The following is a 24,545-nucleotide window of genomic DNA, read 5'->3' on the forward strand; positions in this document are numbered from 1 at the left end:
AATTCTTCAATTTATTGGCCCATGAGAATTGGAAAAGGGAACATGTTGATAGAGAAATGGAAGAAAATCTACTAGGGTGCATAATTTTAAAGAATTATGATATTCATTTTTAATTAAGGACTAAAGTTTTCATTTCTAATATGTTAAGCATTGATAGGAAACACTTATGATCAGTGAAATTGTATCACTCATATTTTCAGTGGGGATAAGAATCAGAAGTAGGTTTTTAAAATAAAATCTCAGTGAAGATCATTATGTTTAATAACTTACATAATATGAAACATTATCTATAATATATAATAATGCATTTATATGAAACATTACAATAACAGCAAAAATAAATACAATACCCTGAGATCTAAAATATCTTTTACTTCTTTGATCCATTCAAATTCTAAAATACCACGATGTGAAGAATTTAACACAAAGATACACATGCAATACTAACAGAAAGGCTCAGCTTTAATAACACTGAAGAGTTTTTTGAAAATGCAATTGGAGATATTTGATCCTATACATAAATCCATCTAGGATGGTTTATTCTCGTAGGGTTTTACAATTTACAACAAGATCATTTTGTAGAACTTACAAGTGTTGGCTTTTATTAGTTGTTCCTCTACTGTAGGTGACCTTGTAAGAACAGTTAAGAAGAATATTGTAATTTCTAGGTAGGTGCTTCCACATCCTGATTTCTGTAGCCATTATTTCTTTCTCTATATGAACACTGATGCCCTAAATTGTGTCCTCTTCATAAATATATATTAACACTTGGTAAAGCAGTCATTGATAGCTCTGTAAATTTTGTGATCACATTAGACATGGGCAAAGTTGCCTGGAATGAGTTGTAGTAAGTTTTCACAAGAAGCGAGATGAGTCTTAGAGTCTTAAAGTTTGTTTCAACAAAATTAATCCCTCGGTGCTTTTTTAAGGTAAACAATGTAATTACGAAGGGCTTCTCATCCTTTGATCCTCATGTATTTGGGAATGATGTTAAAACTGCTTAAGAGCCCCCCTCTCCCTTCTCAGTGTCACCACCTTGGTGTAGCTCCACACTTCTTGCCTGAATTATGGCGACAAGCTCCCAACACTTTCCACAACTCCAATTTCTGACCACCTCTATCCATCTTGGATATTACTGCCAAATAATTTTCCCACAACACGGCTTTCAAAACGCTATGCTTTGAGTAAAAACCTCCAATGGTTTCTTATAATCCATCCTATCAGCCACTATTCCTTCAATTGGTTCTTGAAGCCTTTGGCCAAATCTCCTAACTTAAAATAGCCAATCTGATTTTCTGATGTTTTCCCACATGCCTTTTCTTTCCTGTTTTTCCATATCATGACCAACTTTCAAGTCCTGCCTCTGCAGTCTTACCTTTTCCGCTGTTTTATAAACTACCCAAACCAGATTACTGTCATCTCTTCCAAGCTGGAATTCCTGCTGGTGCCTGGTCAGTACAGCTGAAGTTAGCATTTCCAGCCCTCTCTAATTGCCCAGTGTTTCTCCAACGGCTTATGCTTAGTTAGGCTTTCACTGGCATCCATAAGCTACTGAAAGACAGACACCATGTCCTATCATTCTTTTGAGCCCTTTCAAACATTCAGACCATAGCAAACATCCAAAATATATGTACTGATCACTGGTATCCCAGTCACATGATGGCTTCAAACAAGAACTGAAGAGGCTCTTTTTTTCTCAAAGGAATTTGCAGGCAAAAAGATACGTCCTGATTCTTTCAACTGGATTAGATTTCTACTGCAACTTTATAGTGTGCCAAACTCTGGCTACTGGACTCCAGCCCAAGACCCAAGGTTTGAAAGAATATTCTTACAACACACTCTACCTCCAAATCTACTTACTCCAAGATCATGCTGCCTTGGAAAATGGGTTTAATGTGGATTTAGATGTCAGAAGCAACATCACCAATTAGACCTGTGCTGGCCTGTATTGTAGTCACGGCATGTGGCTACTACAAGTAATATGAATAAACATCTATATTAATACACATACAAACAACATTATTTTAATTTTAATTTGATATATAAATAAAAAAATTTAGCCCTCTAGTCACCTTAGCCACATTTAAAGGACTCAATAGTCAGTGGTCACTGTTACAGGGCTGCACAGATTATAGAATATCTCCTTCATTTCAAAAAATCCTATTGGACCATGCTCAAGAGTATCCAAAGACTAGTGTTATCTGCTGGAGGAGCTTTTTGCTCATGATGTAAAAGGCTCAGACCAGTGCTGTGGATAGACAAAGTCCATCTCCAACCAGAATGTGGCTTGAGTGGCAGGAATCAGCTCACCATCCTAACAGGGCCTGCCAGGCTCACCCTGCCGAGAACTAGAATAGCAAATTACAGCTTCATTCCTGTAGCTTAGGCCAAAAAGGGGACCTGTCTTCCCTCTGCCTCCATAATGTGTTCAAAGTTCCAAGGGAAGTAAAATGTTGAGGGAAAAATACAAGTCCAGTGCTTGGCAGTGGGTTGGGTGGGGAGAGCACAAGAAAAGCTGAATGAGCAGAAGCTGCTGATGGGGAAACAGGCAAGCACAGCGGGAGAAGGGTCGAGAAGTGGGCCAGCTTCGTGGCTGCGATGACACCCAGTGCTGAGCAATTTATTTGAGGAGGGACTGGCCACCATGGGCAGCAAACCTGGGTAACTCGCAGACCCTTATTTACTCAAGTTGCAACAAGCACGTCTTCAAGAGTGAAGAGGAATGTGCAAGGAGAGTAAAATGTGACTCTAAAGGAGGTAAAATAAATGGAGGAAAAAAGATTCTGAGTCTTAAGCTATATAACTGAATATCTCATCCCTCCTATAGTCCAACCCCCATTCCCACCATGAGGAAGGACCATAGAGAACAAAATCCATACTTCATGTGTCCTTCCTCTCCTTCTGTGGGGATAGGGTTTGCTGGAAGGGCACAAGCCTGCATGCTTTATTCGGACTCATGAGCTATGTGTCAAGGCTTAGTCCCAAAGACGAACAAGGGTGCAACTTTTCAAGGTGACAACTTTGAAGTACGTTATTCAGATTTCTATACCTAACATGTTTATTTAAAAAAATCCATTTTCTATTTTGTGAAGTCCTAGTTTAATTCTCTTAGGAGAAATCTACATATATGGAATTAAATCTCATCAACTGGACCAGGAATGCTGAATTTTCTGCCACCCTTAGTGCTGCAAAGGGGTTTTTCCCACTTGGCTCCCCAGGGAGCTGCCACATCTGATAAGAATTCTATACATTATCATGACCTTAGGTTTTGGGCTCCATCCCCCAAAGAAACTACTTTGAGGTTTCTTTCAATTCTTATGTCTCCCCCCCTTGTGTGTATGATTGACAAAATACTTTCTCGTGAAGTCACTCAAGTCCAAATGATTTAGAAATCTCATAATATGAAACCATTTTTTTTTATAAGAAACAACCTAATTAGAGCAAGTTAATCAATTTGTGTATTGTGAACATGACAGTCATTCAGTTTTGTTTAGTGAATTACAAAAATTATGAGTCAGTTGCACTGGTGATTGAACATGGCAACCAAAGAGTGCTAATAAAAAGTTATCCTAGACCCAGGAGGAGGGTTTTAGGGTATGGTAAAAACCTCTGCCCTTGGCTGTGTACTACCAAAAATGTATTTCTGTACTTGGGATATGGAGAGAGAAATTATTAAGTTTTTAGATGACCTAAAAACTCAGAAGGAAAGGTTTTATGATGAGACAGTGTTTCTGAAGTATAGGGAGCTTGTTGAAAATACAGACCTCTGGACTTCCTGGGTGGGGCCTGGGAATTTGAGTTTTGCTAATGTTGTACAGATCCCCACTAAACTGGAGAACTTTAGAACATCAGAAGATTCAGAGTTACAACAAGTCTGATAGACTGAAACACTTCAATGGTGATAAATTCTGATCACCAGAATTATACCTCCAGAATATAAATGAAAGTTGTTTTCTTGCTTTCCCATTATGTAAATTTGAGTGATATGAAAGTAGAAAAGAGAAGGGAAATCAAGGTTAACAGCAGTTCATCCCGAGGTCACAGGGATTTTACTTCTGGATTTTACCAGCCTGCGATGAGAGTTAGCATCTTTTAAGATAACTTTTTTTTTTTTTAAACAATTTTTTTTTATTTGAAAGAGAATAAGCTGGTTTGATTTATGACAGCACCTTCAACATCAAAATACTATTCAGAGGCGGGGCAAGATGGCAGACTGGTGAGCTGTATGTTTTAGTTACTCCTCCAGGAAAGTAGGTAAAAAGCCAGGAACTGCGTGGACTGGACACCACAGAGCAATCTGTCTTTGGGCATACTTCATACAACACTCATGAAAACGTGGAACTGCTGAGATCAGCGAAATCTGTAAGTTTTTGCGGCCAGGGGACCCGCGCCCCTCCCTGCCAGGCTCAGTCCCGGGGGAGGAGGGGCTGTCAGCTCTGGGAAGGAGAAGGGAGAACTGCAGTCGCTGCTCTTATCGAAAACTCATTCTACTGATTCAAACTCCAACCATAGATAGACTGAGACCAGACACCAGAGACTCTGAGAGCAGCCAGCCCAGCAGAGAGGAGACAGGCATAGAAAAAAAACAACACGAAAAACTCCAAAATAAAAGCAGAGGATTTTTGGAGTTCTGGTGAACACAGAAAGGGGAAGGGCGGAGCTCAGGCCTTGAGGCGCATATGCAAATCCCGAAGCAAAGCTGATCTCTCTGCCCTGTGCACCTTTCCTTAATGGCCCTGGTTGCTTTGTCTATTAGCATTTCAATAACCCATTAGATCTCTGAGGAGGGCCGTTTTTGTTTTTTTTTTTTTTTTTTTTTAAATCCTTTTTGCTTTTTCTAAAACAATTACTCTAAGAAGCTCAATACAGAAAGCTTCAAAGAAATGCAATTTGGGCACGTCAAGTCAAGAGCAGAACTAAGAGAGCTCTGAGACAAAAGGCAATAATCCAGTGGCTGAGAAAATTCACTAAACAACACAACTTCCCAAGAAAAGGGGGGTGTCCGCTCACAGCCACCATCCTGGTGGACAGGAAACACTCCTGCCCATCGCCAGCCCCATAGCCCAGAGCTGCCCCAGACAACCCAGGGTGACGGAAGAGCTTCAAATAACAGGCACACACCACAAAACTGGGCGTGGACATTAGCCTTCCCTGCAACCTCAGCTGAATGTCCCAGAGCTGGGAAGGTGGAGCAGTGTGAATTAACAAAGCCCCATTCAGCCATCATTTGAGCAGACTGGGAGCCTCCCTACACAGCCCAGCAGCCCAGAACTGCCCTGGGGGGACGGCACTCACCTGTGACATAGCACAGTCATCCCTCAACAGAGGACCCGGGGTGCACAGCCTGGAAGAGGGGCCCACTTGCAAGTCTCAGGAGCCATACGCCAATACCAAAGACTTGTGGGTCAGTGGCAGAGACAAACTGTGGCAGGACTGAACTGAAGGATTAGACTATTGCAGCAGCTTTAAAACTCTAGGATCATCAGGGAGATTTGATTGTTACGGCCACCCCCCCTCCCCGACTGCCCAGAAACACGCCCCACATACAGGGCAGGCAACACCAACTACACACGCAAGCTTGGTACACCAATTGGGCCCCACAAGACTCACTCCCCCACTCACCAAAAAGGCTAAGCAGGGGAGATCTGGCTTGTGGAGAACAGGTGGCTCGTGGACGCCACCTACTGGTTAGTTAGAGAAAGTGTACTCCACGAAGCTGTAGATCTGATAAATTAGAGATAAGGATTTCAATAGGTCTACAAACCCTAAAAGAACCCTATCAAGTTCAGCAAATGCCACGAGGCCAAAAACAACAGAAAATTATAAAGCATATGAAAAAACCAGACGATATGGATAACCCAAGCCCAAGCACCCAAATCAAAAGATCAGAAGAGACACAGCACCTAGAGCAGCTACTCAAAGAACTAAAGATGAACAATGAGACCATAGTACGGGATATGAAGGAAATCAAGAAGACCCTAGAAGAGCATAAAGAAGACATTGCAAGACTAAATAAAAAAATGGATGATCTTATGGAAATTAAAGAAACTGTTGACCAAATTAAAAAGATTCTGGACACTCATAGTACAAGACTAGAGGAAGTTGAACAACGAATCAGTGACCTGGAAGATGACAGAATGGAAAATGAAAGCATAAAAGAAAGAATGGGGAAAAAAATTGAAAAACTCGAAATGGACCTCAGGGATATGATAGATAATATGAAACGTCCGAATATAAGACTCATTGGTGTCCCAGAAGGGGAAGAAAAGAGTAAAGGTCTAGGAAGAGTATTCAAAGAAATTGTTGGGGAAAACTTCCAAAATCTTCTAAACAACATAAATACACAAATCATAAATGCTCAGCGAACTCCAAATAGAATAAATCCAAAAAAACCCACTCCGAGACATATACTGATCACACTGTCAAACATAGAAGAGAAGGAGCAAGTTCTGAAAGCAGCAAGAGAAAAGCAATTCACCACATACAAAGGAAACAGCATAAGACTAAGTAGTGACTACTCAGCAGCCACCATGGAGGCAAGAAGGCAGTGGCACGATATATTTAAAATTCTGAGTGAGAGGAATTTCCAGCCAAGAATACTTTATCCAGCAAAGCTCTCCTTCAAATTTGAGGGAGAGCTTAAATTTTTCACAGACAAACAAATGCTGAGAGAATTTGCTAACAAGAGACCTGCCCTACTGGAGATACTAAAGGGAGCCCTACAGACAGAGAAACAAAGACAGGACAGAGAGACTTGGAGAAAGGTTCAGTACTAAAGAGATTCGGTATGGGTACAATAAAGGATATTAATAGAGAGAGGGAAAAATATGGCAAACATAATCCAAAGGATAAGATGGCCGACTCAAGAAATGCCTTCACGGTTTTAACGTTGAATGTAAATGGATTAAACTCCCCAATTAAAAGATACAGATTCGCAGAATGGATAAAAAAAAATGAACCATCAATATGTTGCATACAAGAGACTCATCTTAGACACAGGGACACAAAGAAACTGAAAGTGAAAGGATGGAAAAAAATATATCATGCAAGCTGCAGCCAAAAGAAAGCAGGTGTAGCAATATTAATCTCAGATAAAATAGACTTCAAATGCAGGGATGTTTTGAGAGACAAAGAAGGCCACTATGTACTAATAAAAGGGGCAATTCAGCAAGAAGAAATAACAATCGTAAATGTCTATGCACCCAATCAAGGTGCCACAAAATACATGAGAGAAACACTGGCAAAACTGAAGGAAGCAATTGATGTTTCCACAATAATTGTGGGAGACTTCAACACATCACTCTCTCCTATAGATAGATCAACCAGACAGAAGACCAATAAGGAAATTGAAAACCTAAACAATCTGATAAATGAATTAGATTTAACAGACATCTACAGGACATTACATCCCAAATCACCAGGATACACATACTTTTCTAGTGCTCATGGAACTTTCTCCAGAATAGATCATATGCTGGGACATAAAACAAGCCTCAATAAATTTAAAAAGATTGAAATTATTCAAAGCACATTCTCTGACCACAATGGAATACAATTAGAAGTCAATAACCATCAGAGACTTAGAAAATTCACAAATACCTGGAGGTTAAACAACACACTCCTAAACAATCAGTGGGTTAAAGAAGAAATAGCAAGAGAAATTGCTAAATATATAGAGACGAATGAAAATGAGAACACAACATACCAAAACCTATGGGATGCAGCAAAAGCAGTGCTAAGGGGGAAATTTATAGCACTAAACGCATATATTAGAAAGGAAGAAAGAGCCAAAATCAAAGAACTAATGGATCAACTGAAGAAGCTAGAAAATGAACAGCAAACCAATCCTAAACCAAGTACAAGAAAAGAAATAACAAGGATTAAAGCAGAAATAAATGACATAGAGAACAAAAAAACAATAGAGAGGATAAATATCACCAAAAGTTGGTTCTTTGAGAAGATCAACAAGATTGACAAGCCCCTAGCTAGACTGACAAAATCAAAAAGAGAGAAGACCCATATAAACAAAATAATGAATGAAAAAGGTGACATAACTGCAGATCCTGAAGAAATTAAAAAAATTATAAGAGGATATTATGAACAACTGTATGGCAACAAACTGGATAATGTAGAAGAAATGGACAATTTCCTGGAAACATATGAACAACCTAGACTGACCAGAGAAGAAATAGAAGACCTCAACCAACCCATCACAAGCAAAGAGATCCAATCAGTCATCAAAAATCTTCCCACAAATAAATGCCCAGGGCCAGATGGCTTCACAGGGGAATTCTACCAAACTTTCCAGAAAGAACTGACACCAATCTTACTCAAACTCTTTCAAAACATTGAAGAAAATGGAACACTACCTAACTCATTTTAGGAAGCTAACATCAATCTAATACCAAAACCAGGCAAAGATGCTACAAAAAAGGAAAACTACCGGCCAATCTCCCTAATGAATATAGATGCAAAAATCCTCAACAAAATACTTGCAAATCGAATCCAAAGACACATTAAAAAAATCATACACCATGACCAAGTGGGGTTCATTCCAGGCATGCAAGGATGGTTCAACATAAGAAAAACAATCAATGTATTACAACACATTAACAAGTCAAAAGGGAAAAACCAATTGATCATCTCAATAGATGCTGAAAAAGCATTTGACAAAATCCAACATCCCTTTTTGATAAAAACACTTCAAAAGGTAGGAATAGAAGGAAACTTCCTCAACATGATAAAGAGCATATATGAAAAACCCACAGCCAGCATAGTACTCAATGGTGAGAGACTGAAAGCCTTCCCTCTAAGATCAGGAACAAGACAAGGATGCCCGCTGTCACCACTGTTATTCAACATTGTGCTGGAAGTGCTAGCCAGGGCAATCCGGCAAGACAAAGAAATAAAAGGCATCCAAATTGGAAAAGAAGAAGTAAAACTGTCATTGTTTGCAGATGATATGATCTTATATCTAGAAAACCCTGAGAAATCAACGATACACCTACTAGAGCTAATAAACAAATTTAGCAAAGTAGCGGGATACAAGATTAATGCACATAAGTCAGTAATGTTTCTATATGCTAGAAATGAACAAACTGAAGAGACACTCAAGAAAAAGATACCATTTTCAATAGCAACTAAAAAAATCAAGTACCTAGGAATAAACTTAACCAAAGATGTAAAAGACCTATACAAAGAAAACTACATAACTCTACTAAAAGAAATAGAAGGGGACCTTAAAAGATGGAAAAATATTCCATGTTCATGGATAGGAAGGCTAAATGTCATTAAGATGTCAATTCTACCCAAACTCATCTACAGATTCAATGCAATCCCAATCAAAATTCCAACAACCTACTTTGCAGACTTGGAAAAGCTAGTTATCAAATTTATTTGGAAAGGGAAGATGCCTCGAATTGCTAAAGACACTCTAAAAAAGAAAAACGAAGTGGGAGGACTTACACTCCCTGACTTTGAAGCTTATTATAAAGCCACAGTTGCCAAAACAGCATGGTACTGGCACAAAGATAGACATATAGATCAATGGAATCGAATTGAGAATTCAGAGATAGACCCTCAGATCTATGGCCGACTGATCTTTGATAAGGCCCCCAAAGTCACCGAACTGAGCCATAATGGTCTTTTCAACAAATGGGGCTGGGAGAGTTGGGTATCCATATCCAAAAGAATGAAAGAGGACCCCTACCTCACCCCCTACACAAAAATTAATTCAAAATGGACCAAAGATCTCAATATAAAAGAAAGTACCATTAAACTCCTAGAAGATAATGTAGGAAAACATCTTCAAGACCTTGTATTAGGAGGCCACTTCCTAGACTTTACACCCAAAGCACAAGCAACAAAAGAAAAAATAGATAAATGGGAACTCCTCAAGCTTAGAAGTTTCTGCACCTCAAAGGAATTTCTCAAAAAGGTAAAGAGGCAGCCAACTCAATGGGAAAAAATTTTTGGAAACCATGTATCTGACAAAAGACTGATATCTTGCATATACAAAGAAATCCTACAACTCAATGACAATAGTACAGACAGCCCAATTATAAAATGGGCAAAAGATATGAAAAGACAGTTCTCTGAAGAGGAAATACAAATGGCCAAGAAACACATGAAAAAATGTTCAGCTTCACTAGCTATTAGAGAGATGCAAATTAAGACCACAATGAGATACCATCTAACACCAATTAGAATGGCTGCCATTAAACAAACAGGAAACTACAAATGCTGGAGGGGATGTGGAGAAACTGGAACTCTTATTCATTGTTGGTGGGACTGTATAATGGTTCAGCCACTCTGGAAGTCAGTCTGGCAGTTCCTTAGAAAACTAGATATAGAGCTACCATTCGATCCAGCGATTGCACTTCTCGGTATATACCCAGCAGATCGGAAAGCAGTGACGCGAACAGATATCTGCACGCCAATGTTCATAGCAGCATTATTCACAATTGCCAAGAGATGGAAACAACCCAAATGTCCTTCAACAGATGAGTGGATAAATAAAATGTGGTATATACACACGATGGAATACTACGCGGCAGTAAGAAGGAACGATCTGGTGAAACATATGACAACATGGATGAACCTTGAAGACATAATGCTGAGCGAAATAAGCCAGGCACTAAAAGAGAAATATTATATGCTACCACTAATGTGAACTTTGAAAAATGTAAAACAAATGGTTTATAATGTAGAATGTAGGGGAACTAGCGACAGAGAGCAATTAAGGAAGGGGGAACAATAATCCAAGAAGAACAGATAAGCTATTTAATGTTCTGGGGATGCCCAGGAAGGACTATGGTCTGTTAATTTCTGATGGATATAGTAGGAACAAGTTCACAGAAATGTTGTTATATTAGGTAACTTTCTTGGGGTAAAGTAGGAACAGGTTGGAAGTAAAGCAGTTATCTTAGGTTAGTTGTCTTTTTCTTACTCCCTTGTTATGGTCTCTTTGAAATGTTCTTTTATTGTATGTTTGTTTTCTTTTTAACTTTTTTTTCATACACTTGATTTAAAAAAGAAGGGAAAGTTAAAAAAAAAAAAAAAAAGAAAAAAGACAAACAAGGAAAAAAAAAAAAAAAAAGATGTAGTGCCCCCTTGAGGAGCCTGTGGAGAATGCAGGGGTATTCGCCTTCCCCACCTCCATGGTTGCTAACATGACCACAGACATAGGGGACTGGTGGTTTGATGGGTTGAGCCCTCTACCATAGGTTTTACCCTTGGGAAGACGGTTGCTGCAAAGGAGAGGCTAGGCCTCCCTGTATTTGTGCCTAAGAGTCTCCTCCTGAATGCCTCTTTGTTGCTCAGATGTGGCCCTCTCTCTCTGGCTAAGCCAACTTGAAAGGTGAAATCACTGCCCTCCCCCCTACGTGGGATCAGACACCCAGGGAAGTGAATCTCCCTGGCAACGTGGAATATGACTCCTGGGGAGGAATGTAGACCCGGCATCGTGGGATGGAGAACATCTTCTTGACCAAAAGGGGGATGTGAAAGGAAATGAAATAAGCTTCAGTGGCAGAGAGAATCCAAAGGGAGCCGAGAGGTCACTCTGGTGGGCACTCTTATGCACACTTTAGACAACCTTTTTTAGGTTCTAAAGAATTGGGGTAGCTGGTGGTGGATACCTGAAACTATTAAACTACAACCCAGAACCCATGAATCTCGAAGACAGTTGTATAAAAATGTAGCTTATGAGGGGTGACAGTGGGATTGGGAATGCCATAAGGACCAAACTCCACTTTGTCTAGTTTATGGATGGATGTGTAGAAAAGTAGGGGAAGGAAACAAACAGACAAAGGTACCCAGTGTTCTTTTTTACTTCAATTGCTCTTTTTCACTCTAATTATTATTCTTGTTATTTTTGTGTGTGTGCTAATGAAGGTGTCAGGGATTGATTTAGGTGATGAATGTACAACTATGTAATGGTACTGTAAACAATCGAAAGTACAATTTGTTTTGTATGACTGCGTGGTATGTGAATATATCTCAATAAAATGATGATTAAAAAAAAAAAAAAAAAAGGTAATAGATAAAAAATATATAATTTCTGAAATTTGCTTCACAATTACTAGAATGTACCAGAGGGAAATGAGGAGTATAAATGAACCAAATTTTCCCTGGAGTTCATAATAGATGAAACTGGGTGTCCATTTTGTTATTCTCTCTGCTTTTTATGTATTTTAAATTTTCCATAATAAAAACTTTTTTAAAAGAAAAAAAAAAAATACTATTCAGTGCTTCTGGTTCTAAGTATGAGTGATCAGACGAGTAATTAATGGGCTTTTCCTTGACTTAAATATAAAGTGGACAACTGCTTTAGGATTTTACAGGACTTACGGAGAATGCTATCCATAGCTAAAAACACGTTTTCTATAGCAACCAAACAAAACAAAACCCACCAAAACACCCAAAACAAATTCGCACAAATGATACATTATCTCAGTTTAAAGCTCCTCGCATGAAATTATCCCTTGCCCTCTCCTTGCTCCTCACTCCCCACCACAAATCAGTAAGCAGATTCTTACCACAGAAATGGAGTTGGAAAGCAGCGTCCCGTCCTGTCCCAGCATATTGGAGACGGTGATCTCAGGTAGGTCGATGTTTTGGGGATGAAATGGAAGCAGGCCATTGTGGGTCATGGGGTGGCAGAGAGCGTGGTAGCCAGACTCAACCTCACTCAGATGCACCAGCGAGTGGTCAGGGAGGGAGGGAGGGGTGATGGGCGGGATGTTAAAGTCTTCGCTCTCCAGGCTCGGGCCAGGGTAGGACTGCGAAAAGGTAACAGTGAGAGGGTTGCAAATTATCATCCCGTGTTCTTCATCGTCATGGACAAACACACGTGGCCCCTTCAGATGTTATTACAAGGAGCATGATGGAGTTGGCAAGGCCATTTCAAACACTCAGATTATCCAGCTGCAGTTTCACTATTATGCGTGGAAGCAAATTGCCTCAAAGTCATATCCACTTCTGCTATAAAGAGTGCTTCTATTAGGCGGCTTTATTTTTCCAAGAAGCTGAACTCAAATAGATTTCAAAGGTCCCATTAAAATTTTCTAGAGTTTTAATCTAGCTGAATACCTTTTTTTCGTGGGAATTGTGGGGAAGGCAGGCAATTTATAAAATTCACGTTTGATCAAACCTGTTTCATAGGGCTCCCTACTGCTCAGATCATGGGTTGTAATAAAATGAATTCCAGAAGTTCTGGGGCAGTGGCTTTGGGGTTTTGCAAAGCTACATGCTTCACTTCTAACAAAAGAAAAATAATTAATAAAGAAGTAACTTATGTTGGCCGCTGTGTCGTTACACTGAAAGTGTGCTATATGGAAAACAAAGCCATGAAAAGCTATTTTCATCACCAAGATTCTATCATCGAAATAAAGGTGAAGATTGCCTTCTTGACTTCTGACCATCAACATTTATTTATTTGATTTTTCCCCTAAAACCTGAAAAGCAATACTGCGCTCCTTTAAAATCATTCCATTGTAAAAGGCAAAATATTACTAATATTAATATAATACTAACTGAGGAATAAAAGCCAATCCATAAAATAAATAATACTAACATAACTGGAGCTTTTTGTTTTGGAGAGCGGCATTAGATAAAATAGGGAGTGAGGGAAAATTTGTACGAGGACACTCATTTAAAAATGGAATGAGGAAAACACTGAGAGATATAAGGAAGAGCTGAATGATCAAACATTGCTACAAATTAACATCAATACACAGTGACACTGAGCAGTCCTTTATAGAGCAGGTGCCATAACATGAGAGCAAACAATTTAGACGCAGATAATTTCTTCAGGTTAGGAGAAGCTTCACAGTGCAGGGGCCCGTGGGTAACAAGGATTTCCTTGTCTAACTAAGAGCCCGGTGCCTGCTGAAGTGTGCAAGATTTGAAACGAGCAGGCAAAAAGGGTGAGAGCCAAAGAAAGTAGTGTAAGGTATTCACGGGAGTTTGGCCAATGAGCTTCACGCTCCCGTGTCCCAGCGCCCGAGGTTATTTTTTCCAGATGGCGTCTATTTGTCTAACAGAAAGAAAATCTTCAAGTTGCACTTGCTGAATGTAGTACAAGTTTTGATATATTTGTTTAGGTGCTGTCAGAAGACCAGACTAAATGAAGAGTTACTTGGAACATCTGGAATTTAGACCTGGTCATGTAGCGGCTTGTGTGGGTTAGAGATGGAAGGGAAGGTTTGATTCATCCCTGCAGCTACGATTTCTTTAGTATCTAAAATTCTGCTTTAAAAATGCACCAGCTCTAAAAATTTAATCATCCATTTACCAAATTCTGCTAACAGGATATACCTCCCGCCTGAAAAACATACTAGTATTCGTGTCAAAATTACAATTTTCGCTTGCCTGATTTACTTCAGGCCTCGGGTCTCTAGATGTTAGCCATCAGTTTTTTTGTATTAGTACAAGAAGAAGCACTAAAGATGTCTGCTGGGCAGGTGGGGAGAGGGGAACACTGTTATTAACACCTATTTTGTATGAAGCACTCTACTGAGTTGTTCGACTATGCTGTCTTCATTTAATCTTTGCCATAGGTATCACCCCCATTTTCCAGATGAGAAAAGTGAGGTGCAGAAGTTAAATAACGTGTCCAGTGTCACCCAGATGGCAAATGATCAACAGAGTATATAGTAACATCATTGCGATTTTTAAATCAGGTTGACTGTTACAAAACTGTTAATACCTGTTTCTGATCAACAAATTTCATAAAATTTAACTCTGTAATGAGCATTACCATTAGTAGCCCCAAATCAAGGGTTTGTAAAATCAAGTAGTTACTTGATAGGAGCACAAGAGCTTAATTAGTCTCTTTGTCAACACTGCAAATGTAGGACTTGTTGGTACATGTCTTGTAAGAAGGTAATTGGTGTCTTTTGAAACTTTTTGGAATAAGGCACTAGTAAGGCCAGTGATGAGGGAGAAAAGTGCTTTTAATTTTACAAATGCCATTAAATCTCTGAAAATACTCAGGGATATTCTATTTATGGTATGCCGTGACTTTATGTTCTAGAGTTTCTTCAGTAGTTAGTTCTTAATTTGTGGTGTTTCAAAGGAAGGTTTAATTGGTATTACTTTACATTCAGTGATAACAGTTGCCCTGCAATTTAACTAAGCTACATGGTTTATTTTCATGCAATTACACATTAACATTATTTAAGGCTTGCAATTATATGCCAAAACCGCGGATTCCACAACTTAACCAGGAATGGTAGTTATATGGATCAGGAGTTTTAACAAGGCAAGGTTATTTAGTAACTACTATTCATTACATTGGAAGTCATGATATGCTTATTTGCCATGAGCCTGCTCTACCATAATTGATACCATATAAAGTCTAATGGTTATTTACGCAAATGTTAAAATACCCAGAACTTGCAAAGACTTCAATGCCAGACTAATTACTAAATTTTTTAAAATGTGGAAATAAATGAGCTAATTCCTTAACATTGATTCATAGACATGGCAGCTTTATTTTGATTTTCAAACTTGACTGGAATAAGTTTTACTTAACTGTAGTTAGCTTTATATTATAGACAATTTGCAACATTTGGGGATATATTATAATAGGATGATTTAGTATTTTCCCTTCTTACTTCCCAGGATGTTGGCTGCTTAGAACTAGACTTCAGTGTTTGTTGAATGAATAAACAAATGAATCACTGAACAAATGAATGATTGAATGCCAAAAGGACCCTTTATAAAGGCCTGAAGGTTGTAAACATACCATGGTTATTCCATGGGCTTGCATAAATACCTAATAAAGTATATACTTTATAAGTAATACTTACTAGAGTATTTCTAAGAGTTTGCATTGGCCAGTTGACAAGATGGTAGTAACATTAATTTCACAGTGTGTCAGGAAGTCAATAATATCTTGTTAGAGGTGGAAAGGTTGAGCAGGATGGAGAAAGCTGGGTGTCTTCTCTGGCTGCTGCTCTGTATCCCTAAAGCGGCTTGCACTTACCGTCCCATAGTGACCCAGAACTCCCCAGAGGATTAGGCGAGTTTGTGACCCTCTGGTTCTCGGGGCTGCTATAGCCATTACCAACTGAAGGTCAAGCATCAGCTATAGAGCTGGTGAAGGACAAAGTCTCACACCAGAACTCCTTGGGTGACAGCTACTTGACAAGCAGCTGGTTGCCATCTGCCTTGCAGGCAGGAGAGGTGATCTCCCAATGCATGCATGACAGCAGCAAGGGCTCCATGAGAGGAGTGGGGCAAAAGGAAGGTTCAGGATACTCTGACCACAGGGACAGGGACACAGGTGATGAGAACAAGGGCTGAGTGGTCAGAGAAGGCCATGCCTGGGTGACTCAGTGGACCTCCTGCATTTGGCTGCTGACTTGAGTTTATTTTCCTCCCTCAAGTATCAGGAAAGCCTGGAGTTTGAAGGGTCTTTCATTCTCCAACCCTCTAAGGTCTGAAGATCATTTGATCCTGTGTAGGACATACCCATGCAGATCCCCATGAGATGGAAAAACTATTTCTTAGCCTCATTTGAAGGCTACCAGGAAGTCAATCCAATGTCTTTGGAGGCTCTGTGGGGCTGGGTTGCAGGGAAGAATGCTGGCAAAGGGGTAGCATTGTGGCTTGGAGTTTTGTGCCCCAGAAAAACATGTTCTTAATTTCAATCCATTCCTGTGGATGTGAACCCTTTGTAAGTAGGACCTTTTGATGGGGCTACTTCAGTTAAGGGGTGGCCCAGCTCAGTCAGGATGGGTCTTAATCCCATGACTGGAGGCCTCACAGAGAAGGCCACAGAGAAGAGGAACCACAGGGAGCAGCCAGAAGCTGGAAGTCGATGGAACTTGGAAGAGAAAGGAAAAGATGCTGCCATGTGCATGTCCATGTGACAGAACCCCAGAGATTGCCAGCCAGCCAGAAGATACTGACCCCAGAAGGAAGCAAGTCTTCTAGCCTCTGAAACCATGAGCCCAAAATTCCTGTTGTTAAATGAACTCATCATACGGTATTTATTTCCGCTAATGTTTTAGTTATTCTTTTGTATAGCTGTTCAAAGGTGGTGCCATTCTCCTTGTAATCCTTTATCGTGCCATTTACCCATCTTAGTCTAGAGATCAGAATCTTAACAGAATCCCGAGTCAGACTGCCTCCCTCCTCCCAGCAAACAAAAAAAGTCAACAGTGACTATCTACCAATGGAGAATAAGTTCTTAGGGATAGTGGTATGAGTTTTGTCTCGGACCTCTATCGTATTACCCAAAGGTAAAGAGGAAACAAAGAAGCAAGCAAAGTGGTTTGGTCTAAACCAGAGCCAGGCCACATGACCCAAACTTGATTCCTGATTCCAAGAACTTAGAATTATATTGTTGCTAATTAACCAGATTCTCCCCAACCCTAAGTGACCCACTGGTCACGGGTACAGAGAGTCTCGCTGCAGTGCTGGTACTGAGGAGGTCATAGGAGTTTTCTCTTGTTGCACGGGAGGCTTGGTGCAAATTTCACCGTGAGAATTTCCCGTGGGTCCAGAGAGGAGGACCCAAGTGTCAGTGAATTTGGGTTACAGTGGGGTGTACGACAATTGAGGCTCAGCTAATTCTGGAAAACAGATGAGCTTTTCAAGGCCACGAGGGGACTCTAGGAAGCACTGAAGTGGTAATTTCCAAATATTATCAGCCTCAAGAGAGTATTTTTATAGTCTAAATAATAGATTCAGTGAATATTTTGAGGAATTTTCTTAACACCTCCCAATGGCTATTTGCACATTTAGCTTATGAAGTGCAATGACTTTGATGAAAAGGAGATAGGCTTTGGACTGGTTGGGAGAATTCCTAATGATTACTTCCGTGACTGGTACAGAGAGGCTGCAGAGAGTGGCGGACAGAACTGTGACTTTGGAATCCAATAGACAGGATGGCATCCAGGTTCTCTGAAGACTATTATAGTTTGCGTGCTGAGGCAAGTTTCTTAATTCTGCATGAGCTTCAGTTTCAAGATCTGCAAAAAGGTGACGATACCAACTACCTCATGGGGTCCTTATGGGGATTGAAAGCAAAAACATATGCAAATGGCCTAATAATAGATGTCTGCCACATAGATGTCTGCCACATAGAAAATTCTAGATCAGTGGCCATTGTAGCATAGCTATGGTTATTGTTAAATGGATTTATATATGCAATGGATTAAGTCATGTCCCAGGAAACAACTCCAGCCAGCATGATTTAAGAGTTAGAATTGTTCCACACAGTACCATTATAAAGGAATTTCCGTATATTGCCATTGATCAGCCCTCATATTGGTTAAAGAACAATCCCATTCATTATATAACGTATGCTTTCATTGCTCCCCACAAATACTAAGAAAAAGCATCCCCTTTATTTTAATAGGGTTAAGTTACAGTTTTGAACTTAAGGAATAAAAAGGTAGTATGAAAACATGAGTAGAAAAGGGATGCTGAAGAGCTCAGAAGATGATCGCTTAATGTACAGAGTAACCAAAACTCTGCTCCTTCACGGAATTCCACTGGCAGTTCCGAAATCAAAGCTGATCGGTCCTTGACAGTTCAACTCGTACCAACCCAACTAAGAGACTCAATGGATTTGTGAACGAAAATATCACTGTCTAGGCTTGCAACTAAAGCTAACCTTTTTAAAACACTGTCCTGTGTCCCTGGAAAGGCTACCTTCTTTGGGAGATTCTTGGCAAGGAATCAAATTGATAACCAGACGTATCACTTTTGAAACTAGCATTAGGCAAAGTAACAAGGGTGCCTTCTGACCTGTTTTTTTGATTGGATACATTTGGTTGTCTTTTCAGCCATTTGCCTAAAGCCAATGTCCTTCTTCTCCAATGTCCAATCTTCCCCAGCCCACCATTTCGGTGTTCCAAGGAAACTTCTCACCTGATTTCTGAAAGACACCATTCCCGCTGTCTAAGAATATACTCACATTCCTTTTTAACCATATTGCTTTATATATTCCATGACCTGGGTATACTGTTTGCATTATTTGCTCTTTCATTTGCTACAGCATGTTCTTATTTTGTATCTTTATTATTCACTATTACATCTGGAAGTGCAATGTTAAGCTGATTTGTCTTTTAAGTACAGAGAATTTGTGTTTTCATATGGTTTAAAATAGAGTGCTAATATATGCTGACCAGAGACAAACAACGGGAAGTTTCGCTGGTCCTTGCCTTTCCTTCTCTTTTTTTTTTAACTAGTTTCTCCACCAAAGGGGCCTCGTACTTTTGAATCTCTGTCCACATATTGCAATCATTATACAGAGCCCTCAATCTTTGGTGACAGAAAGTCCCATAACTCAGAAGAATTCAAAAGATATCATCTTGTGCATATCCTTAAATCATGTGATGGATTTATGCAATCATGCATGCACTAAAAATATGGCTGTGGTTATAACATTGTAAAATATGCTTCTCATATGGATCTCTATTTGAAAGAGAAATAAACAGCGCTGCAAACATATACAGAATGGCTTAATTTTTAATCTGTAACATAATTCCTGGAAGTTACTAATAGAAAAATACCAATGTTCAAAATGTTTCATCTTCTATTACTGAACAATCTTGTTGCCTGAGTCAAATAACTGAACAGAATGCAAAGTAAACTGAGGAGTTCTTTAGAAAAATAATAAACTTCATACATTTTCAGAAGTTATAACATTGCAGGTACATGGTGATTTCTCCTCAAAGAGTTTAAATAGCATCAACATTATCTCTGATTTCTTTTGGGAAGACCTTCAGAAGTAGGTACTTTTCAGATTCTTTTGTCTCTGCACGAACAAAGCTTGATAGCGTGAGACTGTAATGTATTACTGTGGAACCCCTCGGTCTGTTACATAAATCATCTTAGCACTCAGCAAGAATTGTCCAACAGTGCCATTGACGTGCTCGAGCCAATGATCCTGCAAACAGGTTTTTTTGGTCTCTCTTCCCATGCTAGACAATAGCAATAAATCATCTTCATTTAAAAACACACAATGTACTAATTTTTCAAGCCACAGTTATCAAAATGCAGTTTTTGGTGGAAAGAGTAACATTTGTTTTATCTGTGCTCACTCATTTCTGCACCCTGTGTTAAGTAAAAGGCAAACTCACTCATGATAGAAATGTTTGTTGAGCACCTACTAAGTGAGAGGCTCCTGCTAAGTGTGACCTGAGATAAAAAGAACGATAAAAGACAGTGTGTTATAAAGGAAGTGAACTTGCAGGGAGAGACTGAGAGAGGAGCTCTGGCTCCCAATAGAGAGCAGTAGGTTCTAAGTGATCTCAGAGTGCAAACCAAAGAGGAAGACTTGAAGCTGGGATGGCCAAGGCGTTGCTATAATGAGATTTACCCTGATAACAGGGGCCTGCTAAGACAGGTTAGGTAACCAGGGGAGGACCAGGAAACCAACCAAAGGGCTCTTGAGAGCAGGCCAATGTACAGGCAGCAGCAGGGAGGTCCAGCAGCCAGGATGGCTCTTCAAACTTGAAGATGTCTTAAGGGGCAAGGCTGATCCACAAGATGAAAAGAAACTTGGGGGCAGTGGGCCTCTACCGGGACTGGGGCGTCCAGTAAAAGGCCAGTTATGAAAACCCCAGTATGCAAAGCCTGAAGGAGACGAGAAAACAGGGGCACCTTGAGGCTGACCCAGAGATCATCTGACAGCAGCTCCTCCTGGGGCCTGGTTGGGGAGAGCTTTGAACCTTGAGGTTGGGGTTCAGAGGCTGAAGCTTTGAGGTTTAAGGGGTACAGGGGCAACGAGCCAAGTGCTTGATTCAGATCAGGTGTGGGAGGGCAGGGACATGTACCACACAGCTCATACCAGGTTGGCTTTCCACGGATTTCAATATACAGAGGATTCTCCTGCCATAACTGATTTATGATACTAGAACAGGGAAGACAGTTTCTCCGAAGAGTCTCCAAGCAGTATTTTTGGAGACATTCTAACAACAGATGTCATATCCGGTTGCCATAAATAAGGGGCTCCTCTTGGGCTAAAATGAAAAAAAAATAAGCTTCTGGGAAATAAATAGTGTGCACGTGTGTGCACACACACACACACACACATACACACATACACACACATCAAACACATACACTGATGATTAGGGAGGGCAGATTTGAGCTGTAGATTTAATTCTGAAACCCTAAGTCAGGCCACAAGGATGTTTTTCTGCGATAGGTCATCATTCCTGACTCAATTTTTAAAGGGGGTAATCAAAGTATTTAAATTTCATTGTCTGGCATAAAATTTTATATACAAAGGCAGCCTACACTTTTTTAGGTTTTATAGAGTCTGATATGCAATCTAGGTTTTTAGAATTCTCACATTAAGAGTTCATAAATTCTGAGATCCAATTCCACATTTTTTGCTCTATTTTATAAGTAAACCATGCTAACCAGAAAAAAACAAAACAAAACAAAACAAAAAAACAGAAAATATAGAGAAGAAAATCCCCTAACCCACCATTCAGGAAAAGAGTACCATTAAAATATCTTTCAAGACTCTTTTTAATGCATATATGGTTTGTTTATTTGGGGATTTTGTTGGTTTTAATAACTAAAGTCAGATCATAGAGCCCTGTTTTTGGAACTAGAAATGCTACATGCAAATCTCAGCTCCCCTTTTAGTAAATGCTGTCAGTTAATTTCTCTAAGCCTCAGTTTCCAAGTCTGTAAACCAGGGATGATAATAGTATTCACCTCATTAAGAGTATATCAGGAAAAAAAAAAAAAGAGTATATCAGTATTAAATGAGCTAAAGTAAACACTTCAAGTAATGCTCTGCTTCATAATAAGCAATCAATAAATGTTAACGATATTATTATATGCCATTAAGTAACTTCATTTGTTCACTTAAAACATGGATAGTGGAAAATTTTCAATGATAATAAGTATTATTTACATTATTGTTTAAATAGGTGCATAGTATAACATATGTTCTATAATTTATCCTGTCAGTTTCCTATTATTGAACATTTAGGGTGTTTCCAATTTTCCTCTGTTATAAATGACACTGTGATGAATAACCTTATATATTTACTTCCTTCAAACAATTTTCTATGGGTAGAGTTGCTGGGTCCAGAAATCTGTATTTACGGTCAAAAGGAATCACAGAATACTGGCATGAGAAGAGACTAAAACAAGGACCAGAGGAGTTAAATGACTAGCTGGTATTTAGAGAACTAGCTGGGCAGTGGGGAAATCCTAGCATCTATACATAGATCCTTTTACATTTAATAACTGAATAAAATGCAGTGGGCTTTAACATATTGGTTAAAAACATGTAGCATTAAATTTTAATAAATTTTCTTTTTATAAAACCTAGTGTTAAATTTATTTTCATTTACGGTCAGGTTCTATCTGTTAAATCATATCCTGGCCGCAGCATGGAGTTCAGCATTCAGTGTTGGCATATTTATATGCACACTTAAAATATATACATTATGTGTGTTTACGGCCCTTCTTCTCATTTTTGTCTATTGTGCAGCATCAGTAAGTCTTGGGTATGTAAACTCACCTTCTGGATGACAGAACCTCTGTAAGAGCAGAGGGCTGGAGTTAAATAAGTGGCCCCAGCTCTTGGTTTGGCTCGTAGTCAATGGAGCCAGAAAAAAGGAAGAAGACAGGCTCCTACTTCAACTCAGTATAGGCAATTCCAATTCTTTGGATTTTTGACCAGGAAAAATGGAAAGTGAATCCTTCAATATTTGGGGCTCATCTGGCTTTCTAAATTCTTTGCTACAAAGCAGGCTTAGGCTGAAGAGGGGTTGAAAATAGAGACGTGGAAGAAAAAAGTGTCAAGCAAATGGAGACAATTTCCCCAGTCCAATGAAGATAAGACCCCTCAATATTCCATGCCCCAGAAGTGGGATTCCCAGGAAAGAGCAGAAGTAGGGGTGAGGCATCTTCCACAGAAAGACTTTGTTGACCTTCTGCAGGCCAAAAGGAAGAGCAGAAAGGTTGGGGAAAAGAGTCCTAGAACTGAGCAAGAATGGCAGCGGGAATACAGAGGAAACAATGACGGCAGCCGTGGTGTGGGGATAGGAAAGGCCGGTGTTCTGGTTTCCCAGCTACTAAAACAAATACCATACAATGGGTTGCTTGGCTTAATAACAGGAATTTATCGGTTCACAGTGTTGAGGCTAGGAGGAGTCCAAAATTGAGGCATCAGCAAGGCGCTGCTTTCTGTCTGAAAACTGTGGGGTTCTGGGCTGCCTGCTGGTGATCCTTGGCTCTCGGCTTTTCCATCACATGACAGTGCAAATGGTGGTGACTTTTCCTTTCTTTTTTTGGCTTCCATTGACTTCCAGCTTTTGGGTGTTCTCTGCAGCTTCTCTCTTCCGTGTCCAATTTCCTTTGCTTATAAGGGCTCAAGCCATATTGGATTAAGGCCCACCCTCATTCAATTTGGGCACACCACAACTAACAACATCTCCAAAGGTCCTATTTAGAAATGGGTTCACATGGATAGGAACAGGGGTGGGGACCTGACCGTGCCTTTTGTGGGGAACATGATTCAATCCCCAACAGCTAGTAAAGAAGGGAAGGTAGGGAACATGGCTCTGGAGCAAAGACACCAGGGACAGCAAAGAACCATCTTATATTTGTATGGCCTTTACCAAATATGAAATTGCTGTTTCTGTAGGTAAAAACTGCTATTTCTATAGGTAAAAACTGCAATTTCATTTTGTAAGACCTAGTATTTCTCAGAGCATTCCCACACTCATAACATGTAGCCATCATCTCAATACTAAAAAGGCCTGAGGTTGGTACCTCAACATTTTGACCTTAAAAGTTCTAAGATAAAAGTAAGCCTAGCTTTCCAAACATGGAGTCTGAGTTGGACGTTAGACCTTCCCAGGCCAGATTATTGGATCTGCTATTGACTATCTTTTGGATGTTTAGCATATCACTCTCTCTCTCTTATCCTCAGTTTCCTCAACTGCAGGAAGAAGGCATTAAGGCCTACTTTGCTGAATCATTGTAAGGATTAAATGAGATAATGTATGGAAAGCCCTTGCTTAGTTCATTAGATACAGGCTGCTGACAATTGACACTATCATCATCAACATCATCATTATTATTATTATTATTATTATTAACCTAATTTATTCATGACATTGGGGATAGGGGAGTGCTAATCTAAACTTCCAGCCAAGCAGGAGATTCCCACTAAAACTTACCAGCATCCTCACCAGCAACAAAGTTAACTGAAATAAGGAGATAGGGAATAAATATCCCAGTAACCACAGTGCAGGCTAGTCCAGTTTTCCCTGAAGATAACTTCTGCATAAAGCTGCTGGCCCTACCCTATTCCTGCAACCCTTACAGCCCCAGATTCCTCCAAAGCCAGTCTGCTTTGCTATTTGAGGAAACAACAACCCACAGCAGGCTTAGCTCTTCCCAAAGAAGGGGCTTCTCCTGACATGAGAGGAGGCTCAGTTGTATTCAGGAAAGCCTTCGTTATTGTTCTAAAAAATGACCATCACAGTCACTGTGGGTTTGGGACTAGGTCTACTCCATTTGAATAATCTGATGCTAGGTCTTAGAAT

The 24,545-nt window shown here is 39.8% G+C and overlaps 1 protein-coding gene across 2 annotated transcripts in view; it reads right to left on the reverse strand.

The window, feature by feature from the left end:
- The window catches only part of TOX (thymocyte selection associated high mobility group box), a 318,920-nt gene that overhangs the window by 136,411 nt on the left and 157,964 nt on the right, over nt 1–24,545 (reverse strand). For both annotated transcript variants that reach the window (XM_037802447.1, XM_037802448.1), the window contains exon 3: nt 12,540–12,782. In XM_037802447.1, coding sequence (XP_037658375.1) covers nt 12,540–12,782 — 243 coding nt within the window. The remainder of the gene's footprint in view (nt 1–12,539; nt 12,783–24,545) is intronic.

Source organism: Choloepus didactylus, chromosome 14 (genome assembly GCF_015220235.1).
Source record: "Choloepus didactylus isolate mChoDid1 chromosome 14, mChoDid1.pri, whole genome shotgun sequence".
NCBI lineage: Eukaryota > Metazoa > Chordata > Mammalia > Pilosa > Megalonychidae > Choloepus > Choloepus didactylus.